The following is a 19,245-nucleotide window of genomic DNA, read 5'->3' as shown; positions in this document are numbered from 1 at the left end:
CTCAAAGGATTTAACTTACCCTTTCCTCTTAGAGTGGAATCATGCCGAGGTGGCCAGGTAGACTAAGAAAGTGGGAGGGAAAACCTAGGTCTCCCACCTGCCAGGTACCCCAAGCATCACTGATGATCTCCTTCCCACCGCCTCTCAGCTGCGAATCTTGGTATCTGGCCGAGAAGCCTTGGGCCTGGCGCCCAGACTCCCAAGCCTGATGGAGAAATAGGCAGCCGCCATAGTACCTTCCATGGGGACTGGTTTTTTCCCCAATCAAAAATTGGCAGGTGCTTATTGACTTAAGGGAAAACAAGAGAGTGTCTTTGAAATTGTGACTGTCTTGGAATCTTGGCTCTAAGGTTTCAGCAATTATACCTCCCAGCCCTGCCTCGCCTACCCACAACATGGGTAACTTATACCTAGGCCAGAGCTATGCTGCCAGCCTGCCCTGTTCAGAGCCAGCGACTGCCAGGGACCAAGCTAGACAGTTTACATGGCTCCTCTCAGTTAATTCACACACCAGCATCCAAGTAGCTGCTCACAGTGTCCCTAAATTACAGACCAGATAACCAAGACTTGAGGGTTAAGTAACTTGTTTGGGATCGTACAGTTTAACGGACAAACCAGGTGATCTTCCTTTCCACTACTGCACAAAAGCAGCCAGTCAAAGAACGCTTGGGCACAAAAGACGGGCAAATGCACGAGCTCGGTAACAGCAGCACTTGCATTGCTAAAGGAACCTCTAACTGGTTTTACACGTGGTGAAAATGTTTGGGCTCATTCCTTTTTCAGTTACCACCTCTGCAAAACTTCTCTGCTGCTTCTGCTCATGTCCTAGCTTGCTCGGCTCCCAATTCCCACTAGTAAGCTGAGTATGGGAACTCCTGGCTCTCATCTGCTCTCTAATTGCACAGACCTGCTGCTGTGCAGGGACCATCCTGATGCCTCCTGTTTTCAGCTCCTGGGGCTGTTCTACTTCACTATCACATTGGGGTTCAGTGTCCTGGCCGGGTATGTAAAGCATGTAGGTGCTATTCCCATTTTAGGGGTGAGTGAACTGAAGCATAGAAAGGAAAGCCTCCTGTTAATAAGCAAGTTAGTTTCAGAGTTCCTTGGTTGCTCAGCAGGTTAAGGATCCAGCATTGTCACTGGTGCGGCTTGGGTCTTTGCCATGCACCGGGTCAGTCCCTGGCCCTGGGAACTTAAGGCGTGCCAGGGGTGCAGCCAAAAAAAAAAAAAAACAGAAAACAAAAAAAAAAAACACCCAACAAGTTAGTACTGGAATCAGCTAGAGCTCAGGTATCCTAGTACACAGTCCTTATAACCAAATTTTTCTTTTTAGCATCTCCAGCAACAGCTTTATTGTTTGAATCTTTGCATAACCAAATTATTTTGAATGAAGGAAAAATAATCACCATTTTCCAACGAATTTAGTACTGCTTCCTGAGTTAAGGGGAGAGCTTAGGATCCGTCTTCTACCTGGTGGCATGGATGTGGGTAAAGCCTTGTTCCAGCTGGAGTCAGGGTGGGGGGCATGAAGAAAGAGGAACTGCCTCCAGGACCTTCTAGACCAATGAAAGAATAGGCACAAATTCCTTTTAGTTAAAGAAACTAAACTGTGCTGTGGCTGGAGAAATCAGAGTTGTTTAAAACCTGCCTCTACCCTGGTAGGAAAGACAATTATAACACACATCTCATTGTCAGACTGATAAATTCTGTAGTAGAAGAAGGGAGGGAACAATTGAAAACTGAACAGACTTTCAACAGAGAAGCAGAACAACAACAGAAATGAGGGATGGGCATTTGGGGCAAGGACAGAGCCGGAGAGAAACATGGCGGCATGAGGTAAAGAGTGGGCTTGGAGAAGACTGGTAAGGTTGACATGACGGAGCTGGAGGGAAAGAGTCAAAAGTGCACAGAGGGGGAGTTCCCGTCGTGGCTCAGCGATTAACGAATCTGACTAGTAACTATGAGGACGCAGGTTCAATCCCTGGCCTCGCTCTGTGGGCTAATGAGCTGTGGTGTAGGTCACAGACACAGCTTGGATCCCGCATTGCTGTGGCTCTGGTGTAGGCCGGCGGCTACAGCTCCGATGAGACCCCTAGCCTGGGAACCTCCATATGCCGCAGATGTGGCCCTAAAAAAACAAAAAATAAAAATAAACAATGCTGGCTGGCTAGAGTCAGGGGCTGGCTGCTAGGAGAAGCTGAGAAAAAGAGCTGAACAGCTTGATTCTAGAAGCATCTGGAAATAGGGTATGTTTGGGAAACTGTTGTGGCCAATGATCTTTTTCAGGCCTCGCGTGTGCTCTCCTAAGTCTAAAATCTGCTGAGTGTGGTCTGACACCACAAGTGAGTGGCAGGCCACAAGCTCAGAGAAGCAGAGAATTAAGAAGTGCATTGTCAGTCCCTGACCTGGAGGTCAGCGAGGGCCATTTAAGGAACTACCTAGAGTATAGGACAGGAGATGAGGAAGCTGCGTTTCAAGCTAGGGGAAGCTCCCAGAGGCTCAAAGACAACATTGAGGCCCCAACATGAAAAAAGCTCCAGCTTTTTTCATAGAGGATGACTCACTCCTTCGTTTCCCACACTGTTCTGCAGACAATGAAACCCCACTAAGATTCTTGCTGAAGTTTTGTAGGTGGGGAGATTGGTGCTTAGCTGTAATCAAGGCAGAGTTCCTAGGGGGGACAGCAACCAAAAGGCCTGGAAATCAGGGAGGGTTGCAGGGTGAAGAGTGTGTTGCAGGTGGGACCAAGGATGGTGAAGGGACTAGTCAACTGGTTTGCCTAGGTAGGGTGAAGGGCAGAAATTGCCACCTCTGGGCTAGTTAGGTAAGTAAATAGGTAGGTAGGTCTGGATTAAGGGGGAATCCCAAAGAGACCTGGCCCCATGCAAGACACTACTCCTTAAAACTATGCCAAAATTTGCATTTTATCAGACTATAGATGACGTTCTATATGGTTACCTAGTACTTGATTCTTGATTTTGAGATTTTATTATTCATTGTTGAGAGCCCAACAGCCTCAAAATTCCCAAAGGCGCCAAGATCAATTTAGTCTGAGGTCAAAACCTAGCAGAGTCTGCTGTGGGTGTGATATGGAGGCTATTACAGATCTTTAGAGACTTTTGCTACTTTCCATTTCCTTGATTATATAAGTAATGGATATGTATTGTAGATAATTTTTTAAATGCAAATGAATATAAAGAAGAAAATAAATATAACCCATAACCCCACCATTCACAGATAATCATTTGTTGAATTTTTGATGTGTTTCTTTTCTATGCATATATGTCACATAATTAGGGCCAAACTATATGTACAGATTTTTGCATCCATTTTTTTCGCCTAACTTTACATTGTAAACATTTTCACCTTATTAAGAAATTCTTGGGAGTTCTGATGTGGCTCAGTGGAAAGGAATCTGACTAGCATCCATGAGCATGCAGGTTCGAGTCCTGGCCCTTGCTCAGTGGGTTAAGGATCTGGTGTTGCCATGAGCTGTGGTGTAGGTCACAGATGTGGCTTGGATCCCATGTTGCTGTGGCTGTGGCATAGGCTGGCAGCTACACCTCTGATTTGACCCCCTAGCCTAGGAACCTCCATATGCCAAGGGTGCAGCCCTGGAAAAGACAAAAAGACAAAAAGACGAAAAAAAAAAAAAAAAAGAAATTCTTCAAAAACAATTTTTGATTGTTGTATTTCATTGCACTCATATGACATCATTTAAACACATCTGTGTTTTGGACTTTTTAGTTTCCAAACTTTCTATGTGATAAACACTGTAGTTATGAACAACTTTGTGCGTATTTTTTCTGGTATCTCTTTTGAGAACAGTTTCCTTTAAGTGAAATTCCTGGGTCAAACAATATGAAACTTTTTTTTTTTTTTTTTTTTTTTTTTTTTTGCATGTCCCATCTCATTACACCCTTGCCTGCTTTAGGAGTTTTTTCCCTTTATTTTTTAAAAAATGATTTTTATTTTTTCCATTACAGTTGGTTTACAGTGTTCTGTCAATTTTCTATTGTACAGCAAAGTGACCCAGTCATATATACCTTCTTTTTCTCACATTATCCTCCATCATGCTCCATCACAAGTGACTAGATATAGTTCCCAGTGCTATGAGGCAGGATCTCATTGCTTATCCATTCCAAAGGCAATAGTTTGCATCTATAAACCCCAGACTCCCAGTCCATCCCACTCCCTCCTCCCTCTTGGCAACGTTTTTTTTCCTTTAATCTTTGCTAATTTGATGGGTAAACATGGTATCTTCTTGTTCTATTTTTGGTTTTATTGCTTCTTTGTGGGGTGAACTCCCTCTGTCCCTTTGCTTATGGAGGCCATGGCTTTTCCGGTTTGTTCTGGGTGAGGAGCAGGAGGTAGGGATCAATGGAGGCAGAACCATATGTAGGGAGAGAACAGGGTTCAGGGTTCACAATGCAGCCTGGAGAGGAGTGGGGGAGGCAGAGTTTGGGAGGGAATTTGGCTGTGGAGGTGGTGAGAACTGGGAGGAGCTGGGCAAACAGCATTAGTACAAGTGGGCGTGTGGGGTCAAAGGGCTCCCACGAGGCAAAGAGATCAGGAAAAGAGAAATTGCTGCTAATATGCTTAATTATGTCCAGAGACCTTATCAGGCCTTCTCCCCGCTGCAGCCGCCGCCCCACTGGCCCCCAGCTTTCCTTTAGGTAGGATCCTCTGCCACTTGTGAGTAGGGGTGCTGGTTGGGCGAGGTATCTGCAGTTCTTTACCGGCTGCAAGGTGAATGAACCGTGAGAGTGGCAACAGGGGACCAAGGCCAAGGACAGATCCATGATAACTATCATTAACTTAGTGGTAATTACAAGCCAAGCACTGTTCTAAGCACTTCACTTCTATTCATTTATCCTAAAAACAACCATCTAAAGCAGGGTCTCTCACACTCTTCTTACAGAGAAAATGAAAGCACAGAGAAGTTAATAACATCCCAGCGGCAGTCAGGAAGGAGTCTGGAATTGAACCCAGGCATTCTGGCTACAGAACCTACGCTCTCGACCAATAAATATAGAAATAAATGTGGGAAAGGGAGCCAGAATTGCAGGGCACACCCTGCCTAGCTACGCCTGCCTGTGTAAGAAAACCGACGACCTAGATTAAGAACGCCGGCTAGGGCCTCTGCTAAAAGAGAATCCCAGAACAATAATAAGAGCTATCTTTTATTGGGCTCTGGCTTTGTGCCAGGCACCGTGCAAAGGTGTTTTAACGTTTAATCCTCACAATAACCCTTTTGAATGAGGCACCGCGATTACCCCATCTGATTTTACTGGTGAGGAAGCTGACGCACAGAACTTGCCCAAGACGCTGCCGGGCCGATGCCGAGTGGCTGCTGCCCACGTGGCTCCGGGAAGAGGAAAAAGGGCGGGGGCGGGGCCGGCTGGCGGGGGCGGGTCGGAAAGGGGCGGGGCCACGGACCCGGCGGGGCCGCAGAGACGCGCGCCGGCGCTGGCGAGGTTTCGGTGGGGTCACACTTGTTGCGTGACTCCCCCACAGTGCAGCTACCGGAGTCCGACCCCGCATACCCAGAAAGTGTGGAGAGAAACCCAGACGAGTTCCGGGTCCCGCTCTCTGGGGAGCACGTGGCCTGCCTGCCTCTCGAGTGCGGGGCCCGGGGGTGGGACTCCGGGGTCTCTAAGGCCGGTGCCGCGGCCCAGGTCGGCAGGGATCTGCCTCCCACCTGCCGGCAATTTTGAAGGACTGCTTTACTCCTTCCATCTTAGTGCCAGGGCAGGGGTCCTTAGAGCGACTTGGCGGGGTCTGGACCCCAGCCCTCTTCCCTTTCCTCGCCACCTGGCTTCCCGGCGGTGTAGACCCTGGCGAGCAGACTCCCCGGTACCGCACAGGGCTCGAGCAGCATGGCCTCAGGTGAGTGGGGTGTGGGGGGCAGGGTCTCTGGGACAGAGAAGAGCAGTGGTCAGAGTGACAAGAGGGTGGGCACAACCTGCAGACCTAGGGGAGGCAGCCAGCTTCTCCTGGGGGAGGGCCTGGACAGCAGAGCCTGAGCGTGGAAAGACAGAAGGGAAAGTCAGAAGCGGCTGGGGTCTCTTTACCAGACCCCCAGAAGCCCTTGCTTCGCAGCCTCCCTGCCTTCCTACAGGGTAGCTTCTGCTGGACAGTGGAATTTTCCTAAGACAGGCTCCTCCCTGCTGGGCTGGGATTCTCAGTTCGACCTCATCCTCCCAGAGGTGGGCTGGCCCTTTGGCCGGGTGGGGTGTGTGTGTGTGTGTGTGTGTCAGAGGATATGAGAGGACTCTGCTGCCAGAGGGGCTGGGTCTTCATAGAGTCCGCCTGCTCAGAAAGTGTTCTGAGCTTGGGGACCCCTCTTTATCATTATTTTTTTCTCCCAGGCTGGCTGGACCAGTTAGCCTGGACTTTGACTCTTTTGCTCCAGAGCCCTGGCAAGGGACAAGGGCTCGGATGGGGTTGGTGGAGTGCTAGGGCTGGCCCTGCCCCATCTCGTTGCCTCACCTCCACTCCGCAGGCCCAGCTATCCTCAGTCACGTCACTCTGTCAGTCTGGGGACTGAGGAGAGGAGGGGATGGAGGCCCCCCCGCCCCCGAGGTTGCCTAGACAACATCAGAAATCGTGGCCAGGGCCTCTTCCGCTGGCGGGGCCTCTGCTTCCTGCATCAGTCACTCCCGCTGGGGGCGGGGCGGAGAAAGGGGTTGGATGTGGCAGAGCCAGGCCCAGCTGGTGCGGCTCAGACTCCCCCCGCCATCTCCGCGGCTGGAGCCATGGCATCCTATTCATCTGGCCCCGGCAAACCCACTGCCAAATATCCCTTTAAGAAGCGGGCCAGCCTGCAGGTTTCCTCTGCAGTGCCAGGTGAGTGTGTGCTTCCTGGCCTCGGGCTGGCTCTGCCGCCCCACTCCCCCTTGCCCAGGCCACTGGTCCTCCGAGGAGGGGGGCTTCTCCTGCACCCGCTCTGCGGTGGTGCCCCTTGCCCAGTTCCCAAGGACAGCGGGCTTGGGAGGTGGTGTGGGGAGGGAGGTGGGGTGGAGGGTGCTGGGTTTCTATGTCGGGGATGCTGTCCTGTGTAACGAGGAGTGGGTGTGGGTGTGGGTGCAGCAAGAGGTGTATTTGCACACGTGTCAGCGTGTGGATGTGCTAAGACTGTTTGCATGTGGAGCGTGTGTGAATGGAGTGGGGGATGCGTGGGACTGACTGGTTGGCCGACTGGCCACACTCCTGGCAGCTCAGGAGTCTTTACCAGGCAGGCTCAGGCTATCCTGCTGCGGTTAGTTCCTCTTTCCAGGATCCCAGATCTCAAATCCTCTTACCGGGGCTCTGACATTGGGACCCACTTACCGTCCCCAGGCATCCTGGGCCTGGGGGCCCAACTGTATCTATCGTTCACAGTTTGTTCATTCGTGGTCTGTCTTGTGAGCTTCCTCAGAAGTGTGGGGTGTCCTTGGATCCGGCCCATGTTGGGGCTTGGGCTGGGGCCACTGCCTGCCTGCGTGTAATCCTGTACCCTTTGGTTCGGCTCCCACTCCAGTAGGCATCTCCGCATTATTTGGAGCAGGCAGTGTGGTATGGCTGTGCCCGTCTCCCTGAGGGCTCAGCTGCCTGGGTCTGTGCTTGCTAAGGGCTAGCTACCTGCCACCTGCTGCCCCAGACCTTGTGGCTGAGGGAAGACACCCCCACTTTGGTGACCAGATCAAGCCTGTGTTCCCCCTCAGCAGCTGTCTGTACTTACAGCCTGATTTTTCATACGCCTACCTTCAGTTTTTCTTATGCTACTACAGATGCTGGCCTGAGTTCTGTACTGCGCCGGGGGGCTGTGTTCCCTGTGCCCAGGTCTGTGTCTCCAGAGGGTGTGTCCCCGGGGGCTAGGGCTGTATACCTTTGAGCAGTCATGTGGTGGGAACATCTGATACTTGCCGGTCAAAGCCTTGGCAGTGAGTGAGGGGCTTCGGTCAAGTGGGTAGACAGGTTGGCCAGAATCTTGGAGTTGGTGGGAGTGGATGGGACGTAGTCCCCTCTGGCTCTTGGTCAGTATGCCCTGTGTGTGTGTGTGTGTGTGTGTGTGTGTGTGTGTGTGTGTGTGTGTGTGTTGCTGTAGCACAGACCCTGGGTGAAGGGACCAGCAGGCAGCTGGGTGTTCCAGCCCTGACCTCATAGAGTGTGGAGGTTACTGCCTGTCTGTCACCTCCAGTGAACCCTGGCAGCCTTGTGCGGTGGCCTGGCAGCCCGGGGGGGGGGGGGTGGCTTTGCCTGCTGGAACCTGTCCTGGTCCCCCCAGCATTTCTGTGGAGGCCCATGGTGATTCTCTGGGAGAGGCGGTTGAGATGAGGGCCTTTGACTCCATCCAGGCCAAGGCTGGGGGTCTGTGGCCCACCTCCCCGGAGGGCATTGGAAGTGGGGAGGAGTTGTGTAGAGTCAGGGTTCTTGGGGGAGCAAGGACCTCAGCCTCTGTCTTAGCTTCGAGCGCAGAGCAGGAGCCCATCTTTCCATCCCCTCTGCTTTGGCCCTTCCGAGTGAGAGACAGCGTCCCCACCCTCCCAGTGCCTTCCTCTTCATGCCCTGCCTGCTCATTGCCTTAACCCGTGTTGACCTCAGAATGTCCCCAGGCAGTGGGTGGGACTGTATGTGGGAAGCGTTCGGAGGGTCCCTGGAGATCAGATCGTGGTGTTTTCCAGAACACTTGCAGAGGCATATCTCTGTGTGCCTTACTGCAGCTGTGGCTAAGCAGGGCAAGCCTCCTTATCGCTCCTCTATAGGCAGACTTGAAGGCTCCAGAAGGTCGAGGCTTGCTAGTAATTGGGAGCAGAGTCAGACTGAAATTCTAGTCCTTCTCCTCCCGAACCTCTTCTCCTGGGCAGTTTGTCCCCAGCGATAGACCGGGACAGGGGAGGTCTAGGGGGCCATGAGCCAGTCCTCCGGGCCTCAGGGAGGCCTTGTAACTGGTCCCTTGCTGGACTGAGCCTCTTGCCCAGCTGCCAGCCAGCTCCTTTCCCCAGCAGAGACCCTGTCTCTCCCAAGGGACCCCATATTTGGGGGCCCAGAGGAGAGTGGTGAGCAAAACGAGGCCACTGGGCCTAGGCAGCTGGCGGGGGGCTGTTGGCGTGGTGGCGAGGACGGCTGCTCGCCCTCTGACTCTGGCCAGTGGGGCCCAGGGCACTGTTCCCTTGGGTGCTGCACTGTAAGGAGGCTTATCCCCTCCCTGCCAGCCTGCCTGCCGTATCAGCCTGCCCTGCTCCTTCCCCTCAGGGCCCCACTTTGGGCTGGGCCCTGGCACTGTAGAGGTTAAAGCTCTGTTCAGTCCAGGGGTTCCTCTAATCTCCCAACTCCTTCCCTTTGGATTCCTGTGCTCCCCTGAGCTCTCCCAGCCCCCGGCTTGCCGTCATCCCGGGGTCTCCCCCACATGCAGCTGCACTTGGTACAGCCCGTGCCGGCCCCTGAGCTGTCCTGGGGGACTGGCTGCAGCTCCACTCAGCAAACAGGCGGGCAAGGGGCACAGGGCTGCTGGCTGGTGCTGCCTGACTCTGCAGGTAGGGCCCAGACAGGCCCCGGGGAGAGTGGGGGCCAGGTCTTGGATCTGGGGCAGGCACCCCCTCTTCCCTGTGTTCAGCCCTGGGACAGGGCTCTGGGGTATGGGGAAGTGGGCCCAGAGACTTCAAGGCACGCTACCTGGGTCGAGCCTCCGGTCCTTCGCTCAGCCACGGTGGAGACTGGAGACGCGGAGGGAGGGTGCTGGGGGGAGGGACCCCCAGAACTGGCTGGGAGAGCTTCCTGCTGGGGAGGGTGGGGCTGGGGAGCTCAGGAAGGGTCCTTTGGGGGTGGGCTGGCAGCTCAGACAGCCCCTCTAGACTGTCAGCTTCGAGGCGGCCTTTGGTGCCGGCCTCCTGGTGGCAGCTGAGGAATTCTGCCTCCATGGAGGGGCCTCTGGCTTCTGACACTCCCTTCCCCAGGCCCTCCCCAGGGCCTCCGGCCCGGATCCTGGGGCCTCTGAGTGGCGCACACTGCTTGTGGCAGCTCCCTTTGGAGGGGCAGCCAGCAGTAGGAGGGGCAGGCCGGGGCCAGGCCACATCTTGGCAGCCCTGGGGTCCTGGGGGAGAGGGCAGGTTCCTGCCGCCACCCAGGTCTCCCACTGCCTGTCTTCCCATGAAGGCGGGTCCCTTCCCAGGTCAGAGCTGAGTGGCAGCTGTGGCTTCCCCAGGCTCTGAAGGTCTAGGGGACCAGGCCCAGGCCCTGGTCCTCAAGAGGAGGATCTCCTGGGCTCAAGGCAGGTCTGATCCTGGGCTGTCTGCTCTGGAAGCTGTGGGCTGGGAATCACTGGCGTGGCCACTAGGTCCTTAATGCGCGCTTGGAGTGTGTGTGTGTGTGTGTGTGTGTGTGTGTGTGTGTGTGTGTACAGGTGGACATGGGGGGCGGGGGGGGCTGCCTGTAGCAGGCACTCATGTGAAAGTTCTCTCATGGCCTGATGGAGCAGCCCCTCGTCCAGGATTCAGATTTTCATTTCTGGGGTGAATGAATCCCCTCAATCAAGGGGCACACTTGGGACCCCACCCCTGAGCCTGGAGTGAGTGAGGGGTCCCCGTGCCAGACTGCAGGCCAGGGCCACACGCAGGCGCATTCCTCAGCCTCTGAGGGGGGCACTGCCCACTTTCCAGGCCCTGGCCTCTCTCCGGGGCTTCCAGTGCACCCAGGTCTTGCCCTCTACCCTTTGACCCCGCACCACTGTCTCCACAGAGGCTCGGGGTGGGCTGGGGGCCCCCCCGCTGCAGTCTGCCCGATCCCTGCCAGGCCCTGCCCCCTGCCTCAAGCACTTCCCGCTCGACCTGCGCACGTCTATGGATGGCAAATGCAAGGAGATCGCCGAGGTATCACCTGGCACCGCACCCTGCGTCCCCCCCACCACTGTCCCCACGCCTCGTCTCTGCTCCACACCCCTCCACCCCAGCTGTCCCCGTACTTCACGCTTGGCTCTGCCCTGATCCCTAGCCTGTCCCAGGTACTCCCAGCTTCTATGCCCTCACCCCGTCCCCAGACCTTGAGGACTAGGCCACCCTGACCTCTCCTTCCCTCCCACCAGGAGTTGTTCAGCCGCTCCCTGGCGGAGAGTGAGCTCCGAAGCGCCCCCTACGAGTTCCCCGAGGAGAGTCCCATTGAGCAGCTGGAGGAGCGGCGGCAGCGCCTGGAGCGGCAGATCAGCCAGGATGTCAAGTAAGCCCCCAGCGTCAGAGCCAGGCAGGTCTTGGGGATGGGGGGACAGAGCAAGGAGGACATGGGGTTGGGGGGACACAGCCAGCAGGCCATGCGGGGAGTGGCGGCAGCTGGGGCTGGCGGAGGGCACAGGGTAGTCTGCTGCCCCCCTCTGCGTCCGTTCAGACAGAGACCCATCTCTGTTCTCTTGCAACCAGCCCTCCCTCTGGGGTCCCCGGGAGGCGGCCTAGAGCTGTGCTGGGACGCGCAGGCTTTGAAGTCAGGCTGCTGGCTTCTGGTTCCCTCTTCTACCCACCAGTGTGGCCGGGAACAGGTTGCTTAACTTCTGGCTGTGCTTTCTCATCTCTGGCGTGGGGCAAGAGCAGCACCCATGGCACAGCACCTAGTACAGCGCAGGAACCCGGGAGCAGGGGTCTCGCCTCCTGCCTGACTGTTCACCCACCCACTCACCTCCAGGCTGGAGCCGGACATCCTATTTCGGGCCAAGCAAGATTTCCTGAAGACGGACAGTGACTCGGACCTCCAGTGAGGAGGGCGGAGAGGCGAGGGGGATGCGGGCTGGGGCCAGTCCCACTGCTGCCTCCAACCCCTTCCCGTGCCCGCCTCCTGTAGGCTCTACAAGGAGCAGAGCGAGGGGCAGGGTGACCGCGGCCTGCGGGAGCGTGACGTGCTGGAGAGGGAATTTCAGCGCGTCAGCATCTCTGGGGAGGAGAAGTGCGGGGTGAGTGTCCCCAGGCCCGGGGTCCTGGGGAGCCAGGGATAGAGGCTGGGGAGACGTCTCTCTTCCCCGAAGCTGGAGGGCAGAGTCTGGCGCAAACAGAATGGTCTGAGTGTCTCTGGGGTCAAGGCCTCAGGGAGGAGGCGAGATCGAGCTGGGTCTGGAGCTGAGCCTGAGGACAGCGGTCCCATGTCCCTGTGTCCAGGTGCCGTTCACAGACCTGCTGGACGCCGCCAAAAGTGTGGTGCGGGCGCTTTTCATCCGGGAGAAGTACATGGCCTTGGCCCTGCAGAGCTTCTGCCCCACCACCCGCCGGTACCTGCAGCAGCTGGCCGAGAAGCCGCTGGAGACACGGACCTACGAGCAGGGCCCCGACACCCCTGTGTCCGCTGGTGGGACCCCCCATCCCTGCCCTCCTCCACGTGGCCTGCTACCCCAGGCTCCCTGAGCTTGGGGCCCGGGAACCTCAGCCTGCTGGCTTCTTCCCACTCCAGGCTATTTCCAGCCTCTTGGTGTGCGGTGGGGGGAGGCGGGGGCCGGAGCTGTCCTGCTGGGGCCTCTTGGTCGGGCAGCAGGTGGCCTGGAAGAGCGCCAGTCCCGAGTCCACCCTCTTCACCCCTGCAGACGCCCCGGTGCACCCCCCTGCCCTGGAGCAGCACCCGTATGAGCACTGTGAGCCAAGCACGATGCCGGGGGACCTGGGCTTGGGTCTGCGTATGGTGCGGGGTGTGGTTCACGTCTACACCCGCAGGGAACCTGATGAGCAGTAAGAGGGGTGTGGGGCGTGCTTGTGGGGAGTGGCAGGGGGCTGCTTTGGCTTGGCAGGGCACACAGGGCCTGGCTTGCCCTCCTCACTCAAGCTCTTCCCACACACCAGTTGCTCGGAGGTGGAGCTGCCGTACCCCGACCTGCAGGAATTTGTGGCAGATGTCAATGTGCTGATGGCTCTGATTATCAATGGCCCCATGTGAGTCCACGCCCGTCCCAGACACTTGGCTCCCCTTCCAGCCCAGATTCTTCCAGCCCCAACCCTGCTCCAGACACCTGTTGGTGTCTCGCCCTTTCATAGGCACCAAGTCCTAGATGTTCCTGTCATCTGGTGCCCCCTTGGCAGCCTCAATCCTGCACCCTCCTGCTTCCTCCTTCTGCTCTGTCACCTGGCGCCTCTCGCAGGCCTGAGCCCCCACCTGGTTCTCCTCTTGCCCAGAAAGTCGTTCTGTTACCGCCGGCTGCAGTACCTGAGCTCCAAGTTCCAGATGCACGTGCTGCTCAATGAGATGAAGGAGCTGGCCGCCCAGAAGAAGGTGCCACACCGAGATTTCTACAATATCCGCAAGGTTGGCCCTCGCCCCGCGGCCCGGCCCTGCACCTCCGCCTGCCCTCCCCCCAGGAGCCGGGCCACCACCCAGCATCCACTTTGGCGCATCCTCGCCCATCCCGCCACCTGGCTTCCCGCGGTCTCAGCAGCCCCCTTCCTTCCCAGGTGGACACGCACATCCACGCCTCGTCCTGCATGAACCAGAAGCATCTGCTGCGCTTCATCAAACGGGCGATGAAGCGGCACCTGGAGGAGATCGTGCACGTGGAGCAGGGTCGCGAGCAGACGCTGCGGGAGGTCTTCGAGAGCTTGAATCTCACTGCCTACGACCTGAGCGTGGACACGCTCGACGTGCATGCGGTCCGTCCCCGTGGCGCAGGGCGTGAGGGGGCTGGGCCAGTGCGCGGGCCGGGGGTCGGGGTGACCTGGGCCTGCCGGTCTCCCCCAGGACAGGAACACCTTCCACCGCTTTGACAAGTTCAATGCCAAATACAACCCTATCGGGGAGTCTGTCCTCCGAGAGATCTTCATCAAGACCGACAACCGGGTTTCTGGGAAGTACTTCGCTCACATCATCAAGGTGAGGGGGCGGGGCCGCGGCCGCCTGGCACCGCCGTCCCTGCCCGAGCCACAGCCTGGGTGGCTGGGGGCTTGCACCGGGGAGTGCGGAGGGCGGGTGAGGGGCGCCAAGGGGTCCGACGGAGCACACCTGGTGGGTGGGAAGACCAGGGCGGCTGAGAAGCCTGAGGGTGACAGTCGCCCGGGCGGTTTGCTCAGGAGGTGATGTCAGACCTGGAGGAGAGCAAATACCAGAACGCCGAGCTGCGGCTGTCCATCTACGGGCGCTCGCGGGACGAGTGGGACAAGCTGGCGCGCTGGGCCGTCGTGCACCGCGTACACTCGCCCAACGTGCGCTGGCTCGTGCAGGTGCCCCGCCTCTTGTGAGTGTCCCTTGGAGGGGGAGGGAACGTGGGGGGCAGAGTTCAAGGGGCCAGGGCCTGCCTCCTGCCCTCCTGGGAAGGCCCGCCCTCCCCCGTCCCAGCCCAGCTCTCGGAGCTCAGGGTCTGTGCGGCCCAGCCCACCCAGCGTGGAGGTTCGGATGTGCCGCTGGGACCCTGGCCTTGACCTGCACACATGCGTGTGCATACGCCTTGCCTGCAGTGATGTGTACCGTACCAAGGGCCAGTTGGCCAACTTCCAGGAGATGCTGGAGAACATCTTCCTGCCGCTGTTCGAGGCCACCATCCACCCTGCCAGCCACCCAGAGCTGCACCTCTTCTTGGAGCATGTGAGGGGGTGGCCCAGGGCCAGGAGGGAGAGGACAGGGCCTCGGCCTGGCTGCAGCTCTGGGCCTAACCCCAGGGTCCTGTGCCAGGTGGATGGCTTCGACAGCGTGGATGATGAGTCCAAGCCCGAGAACCACGTCTTCAACCTGGAGAGCCCCCTCCCGGAGGCTTGGGTGGAGGAGGACAACCCACCCTACGCCTACTACCTGTACTACACCTTCGCCAACATGGCCGTGCTCAACCACCTGCGCAGGTGCCTGCTCCTGGCTCCCCTGGGGCCTGCCCTTCCTGCCCTGCCGCTTCTCGCCCCGCGGGCCTTGCTCTGGACCCGCCCCCAGACCTAAACCTGCTGAGTTCTTCCTCTGCCCTTGGGGCTCTGGGGCTCACCCCTCGCAGCCAAGAACCCACCTTGCCCCCTGGTGCTGGACGCCCACGGTCACCGGGTGGGGGCTCAGGAGCCAAGCTCGGGACCCGACGCTGTCTTCCTGTCCCCCAGGCAGAGGGGCTTCCACACGTTTGTGCTGCGGCCACACTGCGGGGAGGCCGGGCCCATCCACCACCTGGTGTCGGCCTTTATGCTGGCTGAGAACATCTCACACGGGCTGCTTCTGCGCAAGGTCAGGCTCTGCTCCCCGGCCTCCCCTCCCTGCACCTCGGGCCTCTGCAGCAGCTGATCCTCCTCACCCAGCCCTGCTGGGACCCCCTCCACACCCCAGCCTCCACACCGAAACCCCAGCCTCCACACCGAGGCCCCAGCATGGATTCTGGCTGTAACCCCCAGGCCCAGCCTGGACTGCCCCCTGCCTCCCACTGTGGCCTGAACCCTCCAGAGCCAGGTATCCTCCCCAGCCTTGAGGCCACCTGGTGGACGCAGCCTCCCTGTTGCCACCCAGGCCCCGGTCCTGCAGTACCTGTATTACCTGGCCCAGATCGGCATCGCCATGTCCCCACTCAGCAACAACAGCCTCTTCCTCAGCTACCACCGGAACCCGCTACCCGAGTACCTGTCCCGCGGCCTCATGGTTTCGCTGTCCACTGATGATCCCCTGCAGTTCCACTTCACCAAGGTCAGCACCTGGCTACCAGTTGTCTTGGGACCCAGAGGCCACCTGGACAGGGGATCTCAGGGCTGGTGCTGCCCTCTGCTGGTGGAGTGCCGCATACCTCGTGGCAAGTCCCCTGGAGGGGCCGGTGGCAGGGCGGGTGGCAGGCCAGGCATACTTGTCTGAAGGAGCTTGGCCCACGCAGGAGCCGCTGATGGAGGAGTACAGCATCGCCACCCAGGTGTGGAAGCTCAGCTCCTGCGACATGTGCGAGTTGGCACGCAATAGTGTGCTCATGAGCGGCTTCTCCCACAAGGTACCGCACCCCCTCGGCATCCCCTCACCTCCCCTGCTCTGCATTTGGGAGGCCGCAGGGTCCCGGCCGCAGGGTCCCAGAGCTGGCTGCAGCCCTGCCCGTTACCCCGCCCTCACAGGTGAAGAGCCACTGGCTGGGACCCAACTATACCAAGGAGGGCCCCGAGGGCAACGACATCCGCCGCACCAACGTGCCCGACATCCGCGTGGGCTACCGTCATGAGACCCTGTGCCAGGAGCTGGCGCTCATCACGCAGGCCGTGCAGAGCGAGATGCTGGAGACCATCCCGGAGGAGGCGGGCCTCACCATGAGCCCGGGGCCGCAGTGAGCCCAGCCCTCGCAGCGCCCCCGCATCTCAGCACCTTGACCGTGTTCTGTCCGCAGACCCCTCCCACCCTGTGTGGTCTCTGCATGTGTCCATTCATCTTCGTTCTGCCCTGCATGTCTGCCTGTCCCTGTCCCTGTACCACCACAGGGAAAGTGGTACCCACAATCCACTTTGCCCTTGTCTTGGCTCAGGTGGCACCTGACGGCCCGGGTGTGAGGGCCGCCCTGCCAATGGCCCTGTCCCAGGATGCTCTGAAGCCTGGCTGTTCTGTAGGCATCTCCGTGTCCACAAGAGCTCAGGATGGTTGTGGGGGGGCTGGTCCCTCTAGGCCTTGGGGTCCTGCTCAGGCAAATCCAAGCTCTGGCTGGAGCTCAAGTGTAGGCCCCTGTCTTGTTTATGTGACTCAGGGGCAGCTGAGTGTGGCCAGTACGCGTGTGTAGTGGGCACGGGCTGCAGGGGTCTGTGGCGCTCCAGCAGCCCCGGGGTGGGTAGAGCTGGCTGAGTCACAGCTCCGGCTGCCTGGACTCGAGCCCTGGAGTTGTGGGACCACCGCCTCCACCAGGTCACTGCCCAGCAGCTTTCTCCGTCCTTCCTCTGGTCCACATGCTCCTCTGGTGTCCTCTTCTTGTGCCTCTGTGGGAGGGGCAGCCACCCTGTGCTGTGTCTGGGGCCACTGTAGCTGGAGGGTCCTGGATCGGCCACCAGCCCTGGGGGTAGTCTCCCCACTGTGGTCCCCAGAGTTTTGACCAGATCTGGATCCCACCTGGTCCCCTGTGTTGAGTTCTGGACCGAGGCCTTTGCTGTGAAATGCAGTGTTTCATACAATCCTGTCTTTCCTAGTGCATGAGAAATAAAGATTATTTAAGTAATGAGGCGGGTGGGGTCTCCGTTGGAAGGGGGAGAGCCATGGTGGACGGTGGCCAAAGTCGGGTCCAAGAGCGTCGTGGATGGAGGGTGAGCAATTCCTAGGAGAGTAACCGGGCTCGGCCGAGTGTGCATGTGGGAGTGGACACAGGAGGTGGGGTGGGAGGAGAGCCCCCCACTCCGAGCCTCATCTGCTGCCCAGGCCCTCCTCCAGCCGGCCCCCTCTGAGGCGGACACTCGGCCCCAGGTCTGGGCACATCCCTGTCACATCAGTGTGGGGATCAGTATCCCCTCTTCTCCTTCCTCCTCGCTTCCCAGCCTCTTAGGGCCCCCTGGTAGATGTGGGGTGTGCACTTACAGGCAGACCTGAGGCCAGCAGGTGTCACGCTCAGGACATGGGGCTCTTCTGGGGAGCTTGTTTAAAGCGGCATTTCCAGGTCTTACTTGCAGAGATTGTGATTCAGTCGGTGGGAGGCATGGTGTGGAAATCTGCAAGCTCCTGCCAGATTCTCTTGCAAAGGGTTGGAGCAAGCCTGTGCCTTCTGAATCCAGGCTCAGTCAACCACCTTGGCTGAGTCCCATGTTGAATACATGCTTTCATGAGCACCTTTTTGGGCACAGAGGTTGCTGGAATCTGTCGCCTGTGTGAAGGAGGAGAGTGGTCTGTGCCCTGTGCTGTCCAGGGTCTTGGGTGGGCCGTTCGTTGCTGCCACTGCCACTGCTGCCAAGGAGCGAGAAGGACAGGCTGGCCGCTTCAGAAGCAATTAGCTGTAGAACAGCACGAGCCTGTGGAAGTGAGGGCTGCGGAGGGAGGGGGAGGCCTGGTCAGCTTGTTCTGCCCCAGCCCGCCTCCCCGGACCGCACAGCGCTTCTGCTCCTCGCCCAGCGCCTCTGGGCAGACGCTCTCCTCAGGCTGCTACCTCCTGAGGGCCTCTAGCCAGGCTCACTCCTGGCCGAGACTCGGGGTCCTTCCGTCCCCAGCAGGCGTCTCTAGCCAGTTTGTTCTAGCCACTTACAGAGTGAAGAGCAGAGTTAGAGCTTCATGATGAGCAAGAGGTTGTACAAGTCTGGCTGACTTCTGCTTGGGGAAATAGGCTCGGGAGGTGCAGTTGGCTGGTGGCAGGACCTGGGCTGGAGCCATGGGGGCTGGGCCTCCAGGGCCCCCACCCCATGCCAGCCTGGATCTGCCCACAGGAGGAGGCGTCAAAGGCTGAAGGGAACTTGCTTTCAAGGAGACATGTTTAATAAAAACATGCCGTGTCTTCATTGGTAAGACAAGCGGGATTAGGAAATCTTTCTAGAAGGTTCCTGAAGGTAAGAACTATCTGTCGTGTTTGCCAGCACTTAACACAGCAAAGACTTCATATTAACTCATTGAATTTGTCATATAATAGAATCACTCAACCCATTTTCTCATCCCTGTATATTCTTCTCAGTGTGGGGAGGCCCAGCAGTAAGAATATTACCAATTTAAAGAGTTTCTTAGCAACCTCACTACTATCTCATTACTATGTGTGGGGGTGTGTGTGTGTGTTCTAGGGCCGTACCTGTGGCATATGGACGTTCCCAAGCTAGGGGTTGAATACACCACAGCCACAGCCACTCAGGATCCAAGCCGCATCTGCTACCTGCACCACAGCTCACGGCAACACTGGGTCCTTAACCCACTGTCCGAGGTCGGGGATCGAACCCGCATCCTCATGGGTCCTAGTCGGGTTTGTTAACCGCTGAGCCACAAAGGGAACTCCTCTCACTACTATGACTTAAAACAACTTGCTTCTGGCATTTTAATTTATCAGAAGTTCCTCTTTTAAACACCTATTGAGAGCGAATAATTTTAAAACAGGCCTTAATACTTTCCCTTCGCTGAAAAGAATAATTTTCATTAAAGAAATTTGGAAAATATGGAAAAATGGGAAGAAGAAAAAAGCCCACTCATAATCCACCAATTTCAACAAATCAACTTCTGTATGTCTGAGATACACTTATTTTTTTTTTAACATTTTTATCTGAGATAGAGCATGTTTAAAATATATTTTATGTTTGCATATTCTTTTCACCTTTTTAAAAGGCATTTTGAGTTGGGATCATACATATATAATTTTGTATTTTGCCAATGTGTAACATCTTTCCACACTTAATTAAAACATTCATTATACGTTTCAGTTACTGTACACTC

The 19,245-nt window shown here is 57.3% G+C and overlaps 1 protein-coding gene across 14 annotated transcripts; it reads left to right on the top strand.

The window, feature by feature from the left end:
* Positions 1–5,453: 5,453 nt before the first annotated feature.
* Positions 5,454–17,071, top strand: AMPD2 (adenosine monophosphate deaminase 2). 14 transcript variants are annotated; one of them, XR_014844580.1, is made up of 18 exons: positions 5,454–5,889; positions 10,720–10,850; positions 11,063–11,193; positions 11,650–11,718; positions 11,806–11,914; positions 12,117–12,303; positions 12,536–12,677; positions 12,789–12,878; positions 13,119–13,248; positions 13,395–13,589; positions 13,678–13,809; positions 14,007–14,156; positions 14,391–14,517; positions 14,605–14,768; positions 15,012–15,132; positions 15,409–15,582; positions 15,764–15,874; positions 15,993–17,071. XR_014844580.1 is itself a non-coding variant. In XM_085023726.1 (18 exons), the coding sequence occupies exons 9-18, from the start codon at positions 13,168–13,170 to the stop codon at positions 16,200–16,202; spliced, it is 1,479 nt and encodes a 492-aa protein (XP_084879852.1). In that variant the 5' UTR covers positions 5,454–5,889; positions 10,720–10,850; positions 11,063–11,193; positions 11,650–11,718; positions 11,806–11,914; positions 12,117–12,303; positions 12,536–12,677; positions 12,789–12,878; positions 13,123–13,167; the 3' UTR covers positions 16,203–17,071. The 14 variants fall into 14 exon arrangements, 11 of the variants coding, with proteins under 11 accessions (XP_084879852.1, XP_020945726.1, XP_084879855.1 ...); XM_085023726.1 differs by having other exon boundaries at positions 13,123–13,248; positions 14,007–14,170; XM_021090067.2 differs by having other exon boundaries at positions 14,007–14,170.
* Positions 17,072–19,245: the final 2,174 nt, after the last annotated feature.

This window comes from Sus scrofa, chromosome 4, assembly GCF_054392235.1.
Source record: "Sus scrofa isolate SSC_HxYL_T2T_F1_AM1 chromosome 4, Sscrofa_HxYL_maternal_Yorkshire_Landrace_v2.0, whole genome shotgun sequence".
Lineage (NCBI taxonomy): Eukaryota > Metazoa > Chordata > Mammalia > Artiodactyla > Suidae > Sus > Sus scrofa.
The sequence above is the reverse complement of the archived record's forward strand: the minus strand, read 5'-3'. Positions and strand labels throughout refer to the sequence as shown.

Bases quoted from the DNA above. Each gene is read 5' to 3' on its own strand.
- AMPD2 (XM_085023724.1), top strand. From the start codon at position 9,392: ATGCAGCTGCACTTGGTACAGCCCGTGCCGGCCCCTGAGCTGTCCTGG. The intron at 12,304-12,535 runs GTGGGACCCCCC...TCACCCCTGCAG, and splicing joins CGACACCCCTGTGTCCGCTG to ACGCCCCGGTGCACCCCCCT. The intron at 15,133-15,408 runs GTCAGGCTCTGC...GTTGCCACCCAG, and splicing joins ACGGGCTGCTTCTGCGCAAG to GCCCCGGTCCTGCAGTACCT.